The following is a 16,934-nucleotide window of genomic DNA, read 5'->3' as shown; positions in this document are numbered from 1 at the left end:
GTATAAACAAATATACCGTCTTCATATTTTTTTAAGATATTATTTTCAAACAAAAAAAAAGAATTATGTGTGGACCTAACCCCTTTTGCAAGTGAGCTCTTCAAATAGATATATACATAAATAGTTGTACATACATATATATATATAAATATATATATATATTTTTTCATTGCATTCATTGTAAAACAAAATGTTCATGTCAAGTGAATGAAGTTTGTTGATAAAATCAATTCGAATTCAACACCTGGGTAATACATAAAACGGGTCTGAGTTATATCATCTGTAAGGAAAGCAATCAAGTCCCTTGAACAACTAAAAATATCAAAGGGGTAATAATTAAATGAGCTTCTTATATTGTTTGATAACGGACGTTCGGAAATGCACATTCATTTGCACTATAACATCACAGACGAGGTCTAATGACTCGATCGCTCCACTCTAAAACTTAATTTTATTTAACAAAATTCTATTTTGTGCAACTTGAGAACACGAATATTTTGTATTTGAAATAAAAAATGATATAGTGTAAATGCGTCAAAGATACAATAATATTGGCGTCTACTGCCATAGCTGAAGTGCACAAAGCATATATTTGTTCGTGCTAAGGATACTCTCCTTTCCGGAATGCATATTTACGTGTATATTTGACTAAAAAACTGTGTCTCTTCAGCGAGTGGCAGGGGCGTATAGTTCATTATCAACCATACCATCGTAGGGGGCGTTATTCATATCAGTCGGAAAGGTAGAAGAGTTATTAAAGTCCTTGTAAGATGCCTTCCGTCCAGAGTACCCGTTGTCTTCGCCAGTTTTTCCGTACAACTCGTTTTCCACCATTTCAGTTTTCTTGACCCGTGCATAGTTTGGGATTGACCCTGATGAAGCACTTCCGGGTTGTTCCTGTGAGACATAGAGTCCATTTATTTGTCCACTTCCTGTTGCATCTTCTCTAAAGCCTGCTTGGTCTACTTCCTCTACTATCCCAGGCGACTCAAGCTCACTCATGTAGTAAGTGTTTTTCTCCGCTTTCGTGTCTGGTTCGCCGCTCAGGATAAGCGCCCCGCTAGCTTTCGCACGATTTGATTTCCTGGTGTCGTAATAAAAAAAAGAGAGAATGCATCATGAAAACATGACATTGACTGCGCTAGTTGTTTTGTTTTCATAACTTATCCAGCCAGTCATAAAACCATTGGCTTTATACAATTTAAACAATAATAAAAAAAATGTACATTCAACTTTCTTTGGTAAAGAGTGACTTTGACCCCTGCAACAGTATTTGAGTTTCGAAAATGGAATTGTGAAGGCGTATAATAATTGTTATAATGATGGTAAAACATACAGTATATGGGATTATATTCAACGATCTATATGAACTAAGAGTTCTCCTATGCAATCTTGAACTTAACCTAGTTGAATGGAAAATCATTCAATCGTTCTTCCTTTCGTTTAACACTATTTCAGTTAAATAAGATTCATAAGGTTCATATGGTAGTATTTATTGTCCAAATAGACAAATACATGGAAATTTGCATTTGTTCATGGTATTGATCAGATAATTTTTTTTTTTACAAAAGGTCAAACACTGACATGTTATAATACATACGAATGTACACGTGCATAGGATTTAGAAGTGACATTAAAATTGAGATTGCAATTGGAACTCTTCCTAATATTGGAAATTCAAATGGAATCGGAATTAAAGACAGTAATACATGTAAAATAAATAAATATATTTTCACAGCATCAACTTTCCATACATTTAGTACGTCGTGATCAGTGATAACTACTGTTGTAAGTACGTACGTGTATAATATGTTGAGGTAACGTCATCTCTAATATTCATTACAAATATTCCCATAAGAGCATAAGAGGTGACACCAATTTTTTTTCAGAAAAAGGGGAATCTGATAAAATCATAATAAGCGGGTTTTATTATTCAAGTTTCGTTACCTTTTCTTGGTTAACGCAACAGCCAATATCAGCAGTATGATGACGATGACTGCTGCTGAAACACCTCCAACAATTGCACCTTGGTAACAAGAAGAAACACACGGGAACAAACGAGAGAGATATGGGTGAGAACAATAAATTGTAATGTCGAATTTATCGACACTGACATACATTTTTTAAACCATCACTTTACAGGTTCAGACGATATCAAAATGTAGGAAATTAGTTGAGCTTATACACTCCTATTTTCAACCCTTTGGGTGCGACAGGCTTCCACAAAAGCCAAGCTCCTTTACATTTGCAACGTTACATTTAATAATAGCAGTTTTCGGAACTGAAGTGGCGACCCTGGGCAAATATACTGCTATTATTATTATTATTATTAACGGAAGATTTTTGATACAGCAAAGCAGAATTAAAGTCAAGTATTAGGCTAATACAATAATCCATAAAATCACCGAATGTACTTACCAATATTTGGCTGCGGGTCCCCGTTAGATGGTTCGGTGGTTATTTCCCCTGTCAAAAGTGAATTAATCGAAGGGGAGAAGTTAATGAAAATCATGCGCTTTTACCATCGATTTGACGAATTTATGACAATAATGGTAGTATTTTATATTCACTCATATTTTCTTGAATACTACAAAAAGTTGAAAATTTCATTCATATTAAAGAAATAATGGAATGAAAAAATGAGCTACCCACAACGCACAATAATAAGTCTTGAATCCTTTATATTTCCTTGATTGCTCAAGTACGATTTAGCATGTTTATTTGAGTCATATCTCAAATATCATATTTGTTATTTTAAAACCTCTTTTACTATATGAAATTCAGTTTTACCCTTTTCAGTAGGTGCAGTAGAGGATTCTGGAGTTGAAGAAATCTTGTCAGTTTTTGGAGATGAAGCCGGATAATCTGTAAAGTAATATTGTTATAAAATTAACTCATGAACTCTTAATTGAATTTAATTCATAGGTCATTGAATAGGTCATTGCATTCATAGGTCATTGAATTCATAGCACAACTTAAAATAATCTCCATGGCAAAATTCATTTTATATTCACCCTTTGTTGTATGTGCAGTAGATGAGTCAGGAAGTGAAGAAATCTTGTCGGTTTTGGAAGACGTGGTCGGCGAATCGGTCTTCGGATCTGTAAAGTAGTATTCTTATCATATTAATTAATGTTCACGCAATTGCCTTTTATCCAATATATTTCTTAAAGACTATATCGAATTAAAAGCGAAATTTAAATCTCCATGCCTACATCGTGTTTAGAAGACGTGGTCAGAGAATTGGTCTGGGGATCTGTAAAGTCGAATTGTTTTAATTTTAATATATGCGCACTGAATAATCTTTCAACTTTCAATACACTGTATGTTTAAATGACTATATCAAAATAAATCACAATTAAAATTAATCTAACCTAGATCCATTTTATGTTTACCCTCTGCGGTGGGTCTTGGGATCTGTAAAGAAGTAGTAGTAGTAGTAGTTGTTGTAGTATGATTTTGATTCATGTGCAATCAGTCTATTACCGGATATAATATACTTGTTAAATGAAGAGATATCACAACTAAACGCAGCCATCATGTTAAGTGTTGCAAATAAAATGGGAGGGGGATATTGGATTAAAGTATTTTAGAGTGTTGCTTTTCTTTATCATCAACCGAAATCCTCGAACCATATTCTTTTCACCTGTTTCTGAACACGAAATTATAGAAATAGTTAAAAATCTACCGGCGAAAAAAAGTTCTGGTTTTGATGGTATTTCTTATGATTTTCTCATAAAAATAATTCATGAAATCGTGATGCCCTTGACGCACATATACAATCTTTCTCTACAGTGTGGTATTGTCCCTAATCAAATGAAGGTTGTTAAAGTTATACCTATCCATAAAAAAGGTTCAGAGGATGGATTGGGTAACTATCGCCCTATTTCCCTGCTGACTACTTTCTCCAAAATTTTAGAAGAAACAGTATATTCTCGTACAATAAAATTTCTTACGAATTGTAATGTTTTTATTAACTCACAATTTGGCTTTCGTAAAAAGCATTCAACCGTTCATGCAATAATGTTATTAATCGATAAAGTTACCAAGGCAATTGATAACAAATCTCATGTTGCTGGTATTTTTCTGGACTTCTCCAAGGCCTTTGACACGATCAACCATGAAATACTTTTATACAAACTTTCTCATTATGGAATTCGTGGAAAGGCCTTGGAGTGGTTCAGAAGTTACCTTATAAACAGAAGTCAATTTGTAGTCATTAATAACTCCAATTCTGAAATACAGCACATTGCATGTGGCGTGCCTCAGGGTTCCATTTTGGGTCCATTGCTATTTATTTTATACATCAATGATTTCCAAAACTCATCCTCTTTATTATCATTTCTTCTTTTCACAGATGACACGAGCTTATTTTTTACACACAGCAATCCTCACATCCTTCTTGAAAGACTAAATGTTGAATTATGCTCTGTGTGTGATTGGATACAAGCTAATAAATTATCCCTAAATTTTAAAAAGACACATTATATGGTTTTTAGCAACTCATTACACACATTGTCAGGTCTTGTTTATATGAATGGTAATGTTTTAGAACAAATCGTATCAACAAAATTTCTTGGTATCTTTATTGAAAAATGTAAATTATCATGGAAAGTTCATATTGATCACCTTTGTAAATTGCTCTCAAGAAATCTTGGAGTAATTAATTAACTTAAGCCTCATTTTCCTCATCACATTTTGAAATTATTGTATTCTACTTTATTGTTACCATATCTGAATAATTGAATTTTAGCCTGGGGAAATACCTCTAAGACAAAACTTGAATCCATACTTAAAATTAAAAAAAGAGCCGTGAGGATAATTTCTTCTTCTGACTTTCTGGCTCATACTAATCCGCTATTTTATTCAAACAAGTTACTGAAAGTAACCGATTTATATTATTATTTTGTTGGTATATTTATGTATCAACTAAATAGACAGGAATTACCGAGTGTATTCTCTGATTTGCTTGTTCAAAATCAAGAAATCCATTCCTACCCAACTCGACAAGTACACAATTTCCACATTTCCCCAGTGCGCACTGTTCTTGCCCTTAAATCATTTACTTTTACCACCAGGGCCTTCCTTTTGGAATAATTTAGACACCCATATAACTGAGGCGCCCTCTTTATATTATTTTAAATGTAGGCTGAAAATATTTCTTTTACAATCGTACGCTAGAGGGTAAGCGCCTTGCTCGAGTGACTATCATGTAGAACTCTTTATAATGTATTATTTTTCTACATTTGATTTATCTCGCTTCATTGCGTTAGGAGTTTTTAATCCTTGATTATTTTCTTCTGGGAACCTATATGTCTACAAGCTTTGCTTTTTAATAGGTTCCTCATATTTCACGACATTGTATTTCTTTGTAAAACACTACAACTATGTATTTTTTGTCATCTTCTCATAATTATGTTAAAGATGTATATGTTTTTGTGGAATGTGAAATAATAAATCAATCAATCAATCAATCAAAACCCCACTTCTCTCTCACAGTTAACCACATTCTAACCACACGACGAACTCACAGCCAAGAGACCAATGCCTAAATAAAATAATGTAAAGAAAAAAAAATGAGACACCAAGTATCCAACCACCTATTTTATGCTTACCTTCTGAAGTGTAAGTTGTAGAAGCTCCAATAGTTGAGGAGCCTGTTGTTGAATCTGAGATTTGTGACGTCATATCTGCAACAAAACATATAATTCAAAGCTCTTCCAAAATGGCATACGTCACTATTGCTATGTTACCTGATAAATCCATTTATCTGTCTATTGTCACATTTCAAGTCAAATGATTATTGTAGGCCATATGTGGATTCGCCATATTTCAATTATATATCATTTAAAATTGGTCCTAGGACCCAATCTTAATTACCATACCGCAGGGAGCAAATTTTCTTTATCCATTTTGCACACTAAGAAATGGTAGCCCTATATGAAACACTTGTACCAACGTTTCAGCGTGCGGTCTAAAAGCCCAAGTGATAAATGGTGAAACAAAAATGCACTTCTATATTTTATTTGCACCAAGAAATGTTCATTTGCACCATAAAATGCGCAACCTTTCACCGTTTAAGTTGCATAATACTTGACCTTAAAAATAAATCAATTCTAAACCTTTATTACATGGTTCAGCTCTGCAAAAAATTATTCCTAATAAAGACTTTATATACTAAACCCTCAATGTACACAAATGAGCATAATTGCACTTATAATCACGTGTAACAACCAATAGGGTTTAAATTTGTACCTCTTTTTAGTGTGTGGGTATTGAACCTGTGTATTCATGCATCACTCAAATAAATAATAATAATAATAATGATAATAATAATAATAGACAGATCTTTTATAGCGCATATCACATTATGAATAACATCTCTATGCGCTTCCAAAGGACTTGGATATTAAGTTATAAAGTTTGATGGCAAAAAGTACTCCTTTGTGTTCACAAATTCGCATTTATCTTGACCGTAACATTCCGTCCTTAGATTGCAGGATTTCGGCTATTGGTGTGCGATATAATGTTCAGCCGATTATAACACGCGGACATCTTTATACACTTACCATTAGAGGGTGAAGTAGTATAATCAGCGAAAGTCGTCGAAGCCTCGTCTGTTTTATGAGAAGTTGTCAAGGCATCGGTTGTGGGCTGAGTTGGTACTGCCATCGCAACTGCAATGGAGTGTGAAGTTGTGGTTTCATATTCATAAAACTTACGACATACACTGGTTTTAAAATGTGTGCATTAAAAAAAGTTAAAAACAACAATACAAACCAAAAAAAAATTAAATAAAATGCTATATGAAAAAAATACTGATATGCAGATACGCAGTCGTACGAGGGTGTAGAACCTTGTAAAGTAAATTGTTCCATGTGTTGATATTTGCATTAAATTGAACAAAGTTTTATTCCTAATACCTTGGTCACATTTGTTCTACTGCGGCCGTACGGCGAGTCGAAAATAGCCATTTGAACATTTTTTTTGTACCAGCTACATATAGTTGGTTTGAATAAAAATGAATAAAACGACTGTTTTCGACTCGCCGTACGGCCGCCGTAGAACAAATTGTAACATTCCTAAATCAGATTGCAGACCGACAGTAATAATCGTAAAGTCTACGATGGCCTTTAGACACACACACATACAGTACTTAAAGGTCAAGTCCACCCCAGAAACATGTTGATTTCAATAAATACAGAAAAATCAAATTAGCATAATGCTGAAAATTTCATCAAAATCGGATGTAAAATAAGAAAGTTATGACATTTTAAAGTTTCGCTTATTTTTCACAAAACAGTGATATGCACAATTCAGTGACATGCAATGAGACTGTCGATGATGTCCTTCACTCACTATTTCTTTTGTCTTTTATTGTTTGAATTATACAATATTTCATTTTTTACATATTTGACAATAAGGACCAACTTGAATTAACCATATAGTATTAAACAGTGCTAATTCCACATGTTCAGGGAGGAATTAATCATTGTTTCGCTTCAAAAAGAGGAGAAAATTTGAATATTTCATATTTCATATAATAAAATACAAAAGAAATAGTGAGTGGATGACGTCATCAGTGTCCACATTTGCATACCGACCAGGATGTGCATATAACTGTTTTGTGAAATTAAGCAAAACTTTAAAATATCATAACTTTCTTATTTTACATCCGATTTTGATGAAATTTTCAGTGTATGCTTGTTGGATTTTTCTCTTTTTATTTAAATCAACCTTTTGCTGGGGTGGACTTGTCCTTTAAAAATAAACACATCTGCCCGCATGCGCGCGCACACTCATTTTACATAAATGTAAAAGAAAGTAGTCGCGGCAAACTATTATTTCATTAGAAAGTCTTCAAAATCAATGTTAAATGCTGCTATATTATCATATATCTAGATTTGGTACATTAATTTAAACTTGTCTTTGTAACATCATGTTTTGAAGTCTTGGCTCAAAACCGATAATTCTGATGATCATTAACACAGAAAAGCATATGTGGGACAGTGTAATAATATTGCTTGGATAAATACCGAAATTTAATGAACTTTCGTGCGTATTTTGCTCATTTCTCGGCAAATTCCATTTTCTTCCACAGCCATTTGGCACATTTTTAAAAAGTTATTTATACATGCAAACTCTTGGATGGAAATTTCATTGGACTGTTTTCGAACCCATTTTGAGATAGTTACTTTCCACAAACTGGTATTCATTTTTAAACATGTACTTACGAGTGCAGGTAAAGTTCGGATTACTCCACGTTCCATCTGCCTGGCAGTAACTGACTGGAGAGGCATCGGGCACGTAACCCGTGGAGCAAGTATAGACAGCTACCCCTCGATACGCGTTGGAGGATACCGTCGCGTTCGCAGTGTTTTGCACTTCGATAGTCGAATTTGGGCAAGTAACGGCTGGAAATGCAAGAAAGAAATCAATACACAAAATAGCAGGATGGTTTGATGTGAAATGCAAGAAATGTGTGAGCAAACTATTCGAATTCTCCCCTCTACTAATCACCTTAGAAAGTTTATATTTTAAGTTTAGTTCGATATCCAAGTTACTTTGACTTCCTCCCCGGGATGTGTGTATGTTTACTATCCAGATATGTAGATTGGAGTCCAATCCGAGCAAGAAATTAATCCACATTGTTATTCACTCAACCCAGGTGAGGTGAATGGGTACCTGGCAGGAATTTATCTCTTGAAATGCCGAGCGCGTAAAAGCTGCTTGAGCTACAGCCGTGGTAATAATATCCAAGTCCTTTGGAAGCGCATATACACGTTATTCATAATGTGTTATGCGCTATACAAGAACTGACTATTATCATTATTAGTAGTATAAACACACAGATCATTATTTTCTTTTGAAAAAGATCACATCCCCGATCTACCATAGACCCTTAATAGCTTCAGTTCCATGACATTTTCTCGGGCGACAATTGCTCCGCTGTAAATTCCACACACTAATCGAATGACCAACCTCAACCCTGTGTTTAGGACCATGCCCTACACTTAAACTTCATCCTAAACCTAACATAAAACCCTATTGCAACCCCAATCCTAACACTTCATCCTAGACGAAATTAAACCCAGAGAAATTGTCGCAAGAGCAAAGGTCGTGTCATCTCACCTTCACACACCGGTCTCACTGAATCCCATCTGCCATTGAACATGCACGTAGCTAAGGTGTCTCCTTTGACCTCGTAACCTGGGTCACACTCGTAGTTTACGGTAGCTCCGTCTAGGAAAGAGGGGGTATCCGACGGCAACCTGGATCCATGGAGCGGCTCCCCGGGATCCCCACATGTTGGTAAACCTAGGAGTATATAAATGAAAGAAGAACATTATTATTCGCTCACATATGGTAATTCCGATATTTGTAATATTCTTCATGGGATAACAAGGTTGTAAAGTAAGTTTACCTATTGTTTTGTATAAGATCATCATTGCAAAGGGCTATTTCATACACATGCAAGAAAATATTTTGCTTACTCAACTTTTCTTTATCTGTGAACATATACTATTATCACCCGTATCAGACATCTGAGCTGGTCATTTACAAAACCGTATTTCCCTGTATTTTATTATTATCATGAAGGGATAGGTATATTGTTTGTATTTTCCTTGGTCTCAATACGCGTATTGACTTTGCATGCAGAGACGACGCAAAATATACCTTTGTATTTTCCCTGGTCTCACATCCGGGCCTTTGAGGATGCGAATGAAGTGATACGCTTCATAATGTTCCGCGCACCAACGATCTACGTCATAATAAAGACAACGCTGGATCTGGGCGCTTGCAAGTACGTCATAATGGTAAAGTGCAGAGCCTAGACACTGATATTATCATGACACAACAGAACTCTATTCTTAAAAGATATCACTGTTATCATGATTTTTGCTCTAGATATCTGATTTGGATGATAATAAAAATATTGACTGCACTTCTTTCGGGGAACATCAGATATATTGCCCTTAAAAGACCCATATTGCCCTCGTCTAAAGACTCGGGCCAATATGATTCTTTTGCTGGCAATATATTTGATGTTCCCCTCAAGACCAGTCAATATTATATAATTATCTCCGGTCTAGATAAACCCTTTTATATGACGCTTCGTGATGACTTCTTATTAAAGGGGCATTCCGGACTAAACATACAGTGCGTTCCACAACAAGAACAAAGAAACCCGTTTTCAGAGATAGATTTCAAAATGATTAAATATGTTTTTACTAAAAACAAATATACGCATGACAAGAGTGGAATCTCATCTCTAATTTGAAACCTACAGCTTAGCAAATGGCCCACGCATGGCTGATTACGAACAATAAATACCGAGGCACATCAGAAACGATTTGCGCAGAAACTCGCGTGTGAATGTGAATCCTTCCTCACTTCAGGGATCAAATTAAATTGAATTGAATTGAAAGTGTTTGTCACACATTAGGTATCCAAATAAAGAGGAATAAATTAATTATATGATTATGTCAATCAGGTGTCATAATTTATTTGCCCTTGAAAAACGAAATGGGAATCCCGTTGTTGTTGTTTTTTTTTGGGGGGGGACGCATTATATATATATATATATATATATTTATATATACATGTATATATATATATATATATATATATATATATATATATATATATATATATATATATAACATATACTATATATATATATATATATATATATATATATATATATATATATAAAAAGAGAGAGAGAGAGGAGGAGGTAGAGAAAGTAAAATTCACTGGGCAAAGCGCTGAATATGTCATCAAACTGAGGTAGCAAACAACGTAATTATTAACATCAATTTTATAAATATTTTGAGAGAACACTTACACTTACGCGATCAAAATATTTTATACCACGTCATAAAAATGGACAATCACCCCGGGGGGGGGGGGCACTTCCATTGACGAGTGGATACCATGCGCGACCATGGAGTCTCGAAAAACACCCTAAACACCTTTTTTCCATATTCTGAAAATGCACCCCTTGATAAGTATTGGCGTGTGAAACCCGACCCTTAACAAGTATTGGAAAAAAAAAAACCATATCCCCTGAATTGAACCACTAAACAAGTACAGCGATATTTAAATTGTTGTGTCATGGACGCCGGTCGTCGGTTTTACCTTTACTTACATCATTGGGTTTAGTACAGCCCATAGAGATATATTGGTATAGCCCCATCTCCCACAGCTCGCGCAAATCGTACTCTTAACACGTAGTGTTGACTCTTGGGGCAAAAAGTACATCCTTTATAAAACATTTTAGTCTTAATTTTTTATACCCTCGTACATTTGACCCTAAACACGTAGCTTTCCTTGCTGAAAATAGATACCCTTTTTTTTTTTTTTAAGCGTTTTTTACACCCTTATTACGTTACGTACATTTGATTACGATACGTGCCCTATCTTGAAAAAGACATCCTTTTTACGTGTTTTTTTTTTTGGTCGCGCATGGTATCCACTGTTCAAGTGCCCCCCCCCCCCTCCCCGGGACAATCACAAAGAAAAAAATCTCAATCGATCCCCATGTGACTGCCCTTTCCTATCTAAATTCCTACAATGGAATTATTTTACTACAGTGCAACGAACATTGACGGACATCAGTTTTCCGCATTTGTATTTACCAAACTGACAAATAAATCGCCTAGGCTGGCTACATTGCTCATCGTTCCATTTAAAGTCTTTGTCATATGAAAGCTCAATGCATTCGTCATTTCCAAATAAGTCGTTCGGCTCCCCAGATGCCCACTGGAAGGTTGAAACTCTGGTGTCTGTGGAGCAGAGAAAATGACACATGTTTAGTATTAAATGGATCGTTTCACTTTGTCAGCAGCTGATTTAAAACATTCGCAATCTGAGATGAAACATAATTGTGTATGAATGCGTGTATTTGTCCTCGAAACCCTGGAGCAGACCACAATATAGGATGAAAAATTCTCCTTTATATACAAGAAACAAAATATTTGCCTGATTTTGAGAACCGTCTGGTAGACGGTTTCAGCTTATGACGAGTTTTCTCCAATTCAAAAATTCCGTTGGCTGTGTTGACTGCCGTCTACTGTGTGTATCTCCTATACACACACCCTTATTAGCTGCACTGTACATTCAGTGTATACCTTGCACACAAAGTGTGTAGGTCATGCTGTGTTCATCTAGGGTTAATGTGTTGTAGCGCACAGATTCGCTGTATACACACAGTCATTGAAACCAACCCCCAATTATTTTCAAACTTTGGTTTACATCTCCAATGTTTTAAAGGACAAGTCCACCCTAACAAAAAATTGATTTGAATAAAAAGAGAAAAATCGAACAAGTATAATGCTGAAAATTTCACCAAAATCGGATGTAAAATAAGAAAGTTATGACATTTTTAAGTTTCGCTTAATTTCACAAAACAGTGATATGCACATTCCGGTCGGTATGCAAATGAGGGAACTGATGACATCACTCACTCACTATCTCTTTTGTATTTTATCATATGAAATATGAAATATTCTAATTTTATCCAGATTGTCCTGTGAAACAAAGTTTTATTTCTCCCTGAACATGTGGAATTACCATTTTTTTACATTTTATATGTCAGTCAAGTTTGTCCTTATTGTAAAATCTGCAAAATTTGAAATAATGTATAATTCAAACGATAGAAAACAAAAGAAATAGTGAGTGAGGGACATCATCGATTCTCTCATTTGCATGTGACTAATTGTGCATATAACAATTTTATGAAAAATAAGCGAAACTTTAAAATGTCATAACTTTTTTATTTTACATCCGATTTTGATAAAATTTTCAGCATAATGCTTGCATAATTTTTCTCTATTTATTAAAATCAACATTTTTCTGAGGTGGACTTGACCTTTAAAATTGTTCCTGTAGATATAATACTTTGCAACTTTTGGGATGGTGTTTTTACACCATAAGCCTAATGTTCAGCCCGTTTTCAAGAACCAAAATGAGAATTTTGTAAACCAGAACAAAGTGAAATGATCACTTTAACGTCTTGATTTCCTAGATATCCTGACCTCTTTATGAATCCTAAACTCTTTTTGACTCTGAATACTATCGGCTGACTATTTATTTTTTACCGATTTCCCTAAATGCTAACGTTCAATTGGATTTTGGAGGGTAAAATGGTGAATGCTTTCCGGGAATTGTAATATTGCTCTATTCATTTTAAACAAGATATGTCAACATTATTTTCAAGTTGCTTTGTTGAATCGTGGGCAAAACCGCATAAGTACAATGAAAACAAAAATCACAAGCAGGTTGGTTATGCCGCCCACCTTTTTATAATTGTATTGATAATGAGAGTAAAATTATTGGCACTTGATATACATTTTATTTCCAATGGTCTGCATTAATTTTGTGGCAAAAATATTTACAAAGGTGAATCAACAACTTGCTCAATACTTATTCAATTCTTTATTTCATTTCCATTCAAAACATAATACAAAGTAATATAAATCAAAGCTTTGTATTCCAGAACTGTTTTGTCATCCGGTATCATTGTGTTGTTAATTGATTATCATTTTTTTGTAACAACATGATATACCACCTTTGTATCCCCTGTTGAATTAATACAAGCAGTAATGATTTTTTTTTCTTGGGGGAGGGGGGGGGAGACAATATACTTACTGTCAACCCAGAACCACGACCTTGGTTCTCCATTTCCTTCTTCATAGCCGCCAATCCACCATTCTGTTTCATTTCCATACACTCTCCTAACCTCCGCTGAAATGAAATCCTGTGTGCTCATATCCAAGATTTCAGCCAAGTATCCATCCTGAGATTCGCAGGCAGTCGCTGCGCCATTCCATGTAGAACTGATGTTGAAGAAATGATAACAGTCTCCACGGTAGAGAGCCGTGTAATTTTGCGGATCCAAATAGCCGCCAGAGCATACCGAGCTGTCTTTAATCAAGAATAAAATAACGTATGAAAAATTTACGAGAATCTGAGCAAACAGGAACAAGCTGATTGGTTGAAACGTATTGCCTATTTCAGCAGCGTATATAGGCCTTATCAAAACAATACAATGTCGTCTGGTAGAGTCTGATAGGTCAAATCTATACAGCTGCACATAAATAAAAATAAGATTTAAAAGAATGGTTTGACAAAATATTGTATGAAACCTTACAAGGGTTTGTAAAATATCGTAAAATAGAACATACCATGTATTCTTAGCTTGTTAGAAGCAACAATAAAAAATTATATACATATAAGAGGCTACCCCCCCCTCTCTTCCCAGCCAGATCAGTATAACTGATAAGAAAGTACCGTTTTTAGTAATTCGCTGGTCCAGACCAGGCCCGGGTTATGTCGTAAAAAAATGGAGTTCATGAATGGCGCGTGCTAAAATAGCCCTCGCCGGGCCCGGGCTATTTTGGCGCTGCATTTATCAGCACCAAACCTGCACCATCGTAAACGTATCGTAATAGTAACGCGGCTCTTCTACAATTACTGAGCGCTTGTGATGCGGACTATTTAAGTGCAGCCCTGGTGTTGGCCAAAAATCTAGAGTTACTGAAAACGGTCTAAATACTTTTCAATTCAATTCAGGAATTGAATTTATTTCACAAATTCAATTGCATACATTGCAGCCAAATGGATGACATTTTAGCATGCTCGCAATACATTTCAAGTTAGAAGACTATATACAGAAAAGCATGATACCATTATACACATACAAACATTACGAGAAGAACAAATTTCATTATAAATTCTAAAAACCAGAATTGCAATTGATATTTGTTAAATATTACCAAGTTAACACATCAATTTAAAAAATATTAACGGAAAACGCATAATTTGCATTAAAATTCTGAGGTAAAAAGTGAAAGTGAAAGACTTGTACAAGGTATTGCACAGACAGACATATTTAGAATTAAATTAATAAATTATTGTAAATTCAAAAGCTTGGTCAAATAATGTATTGCACTATTCTGAAATCTCCTCGTTTTTCACCTACGTGTTTATTTTTCAGTTCTTTCTTCTACATGTATCTTCTTTAGTGCTTTTTTCTCTAGCAACTCATTGGTGCTACCATTTTTTTCAAATCCAATTCAATTCAATCATGGCCTATTTCGTTTATTAAAACAATAAACAGGTGCATGTAAGGATTTGTGATATAGATGGATAATACAAAAAAATAAATAGCAAGTGTAAATTTAAATATAATAACATAGAATGAAAAACCAATGCAATATTAAAAATCGATAAATATTAGACAATTGAAAATTCAAATAGTAAAAGGATTCAAATGGAGACTAAAACAATGATAAAGATTTGAGTTGATTTCAATGCTTTAAAAATATTTTTTAGTCAGAATCTATTGAATGTGGGATTGCATTTTTTTTGGATGTGTTTTGCATTTTATCTGAGCAAAGTTTAGAATACTTCTTAATGAGATTGAGACATTTTTCCTTTTTGGTAGCCAGTTATTACAGTGAGGGTTTTTTTAAAGAGATTTACAAACTCCATACACATAATTTTTTTTTTCTTTTTAGACATTCTAATTCACATTTTGTTAGTGCATAATGGTGAATATTTAGAAAGAGTAACTCTGATTACATTGCATTTATTCGGATTTAGTTTCATATGACAAGGTACCATGTGCATTTATATAGATGACATTGTAGTACGGAAGGTGTTTTTTATTGAAGGATTTTCATCTGTAGTAAGATCGTCAACATATTTCAAGTGTGGTAAAGATTAATTGTGACACGCATCATTAAACACGATCAAGAATAATATCGGGCCTAATTTTGTGCCTTGAGGCACTCCAGCATGATTTGTAATATCTGAATATAATATGCCCTGATATTTAACAATTTGTGAACGATTTTCTAAAAAAAACTAACTATCCACTCAATTATACACTGTCAGGGTCTTACACTAAATTCAATTAATTTCGAATCAGAATATTATGGTCAAGTCTATGGAAGGCTTTTGAAAAGTCTGTGCAAACAATAATATATATTGATTTAGATTTTTCACAGTTGTCCAATACACAATGCAATAATTTTACCAAATAATGGGTAGTTGATAGTACTTGTCTGTTTCCGTATTGATGTATGTCAATAGATGTTGAAATATCTTCCAATAACCATTTGTAATAAATGATTCTGCAATTTAAGCGAATTGACATGTAAGAGATATAGGTCGAATTTCTTTGATATTCGGTGGTTGTGACTTGGGAATGGGAACAACCTGACTTCTATTCCATTGCCAATGTACTAACCCTTGTTGAAATGACGTATTTTAATATCATTAAAAGGATATTATTGACAGGATGGCTTAGTTCACATGCGAATTCACGAATTACACGAGGGGTTAAGTCATCTGTTACTCCTGCTTTACTGCATTTTATTTCTTTAGCATCAGGGGCCGCAGAACGGTTTCCAAAGTGGATTGGGGGGGGGGGGGGGGCTGACCATGCAAAAAACCACAATCATATGGTCATTTTTACGTTTTTGAAAAAAGTGGGGGCTAAAGCCCTCCCCCACACATTTTTTAAAAACTCGTTATACAGTATGCACAGCGCATTGAAATATGATAATTGCGATATGACAAGCAGTTTATTAAAACAATCTGAATATCATGTTTTTATTATTACCATAGCAATGTTCTCTTTTCTTCAAAAAAGTAATACAATTTGGGTATGGTTTATAAAGGGTTCAGAGGAGGTTTTGCCACATGTTTTCTATTGTTTTTAGCAATGATCTCGTCCGTATATCCTTGCTTTGTGGAACTGCTTTTGGAAATCATCATATTTCGTTAGTCAGGCACATATTTTAAATCTCACTAATGGAAGAAGCTTAGGATCGAAACATTTTATAATAATGATTATAATAATGATAAAAATGATAATATTACTTATTGTTATAATAATAAATATAACAATTATTATTATTATC

At 34.3% G+C, this 16,934-nt stretch overlaps 1 protein-coding gene across 1 annotated transcript in view; it reads right to left on the bottom strand.

The window, feature by feature from the left end:
- Nucleotides 1-433: 433 nt before the first annotated feature.
- The window catches only part of LOC129266546 (CUB and sushi domain-containing protein 3-like), a 35,841-nt gene continuing 19,340 nt past the window's right edge, over nt 434-16,934 (bottom strand). The window contains exons 7-17 of the mRNA XM_064103915.1: nt 13,654-13,929; nt 11,643-11,789; nt 9,133-9,318; nt 8,235-8,414; nt 6,570-6,677; nt 5,616-5,690; nt 3,015-3,101; nt 2,791-2,865; nt 2,419-2,466; nt 1,948-2,026; nt 434-1,084 (exon numbers count right to left, since the gene is read on the bottom strand). Of these exons, the coding sequence (XP_063959985.1) occupies nt 667-1,084; nt 1,948-2,026; nt 2,419-2,466; nt 2,791-2,865; nt 3,015-3,101; nt 5,616-5,690; nt 6,570-6,677; nt 8,235-8,414; nt 9,133-9,318; nt 11,643-11,789; nt 13,654-13,929 (1,679 nt within the window). The 3' untranslated portion in view covers nt 434-666. The remainder of the gene's footprint in view (nt 1,085-1,947; nt 2,027-2,418; nt 2,467-2,790; nt 2,866-3,014; nt 3,102-5,615; nt 5,691-6,569; nt 6,678-8,234; nt 8,415-9,132; nt 9,319-11,642; nt 11,790-13,653; nt 13,930-16,934) is intronic.

This window comes from Lytechinus pictus, chromosome 8 (genome assembly GCF_037042905.1).
Source record: "Lytechinus pictus isolate F3 Inbred chromosome 8, Lp3.0, whole genome shotgun sequence".
Classification (NCBI taxonomy): domain Eukaryota; kingdom Metazoa; phylum Echinodermata; class Echinoidea; order Temnopleuroida; family Toxopneustidae; genus Lytechinus; species Lytechinus pictus.
This window is presented reverse-complemented; position numbering and strand designations above follow the sequence as displayed.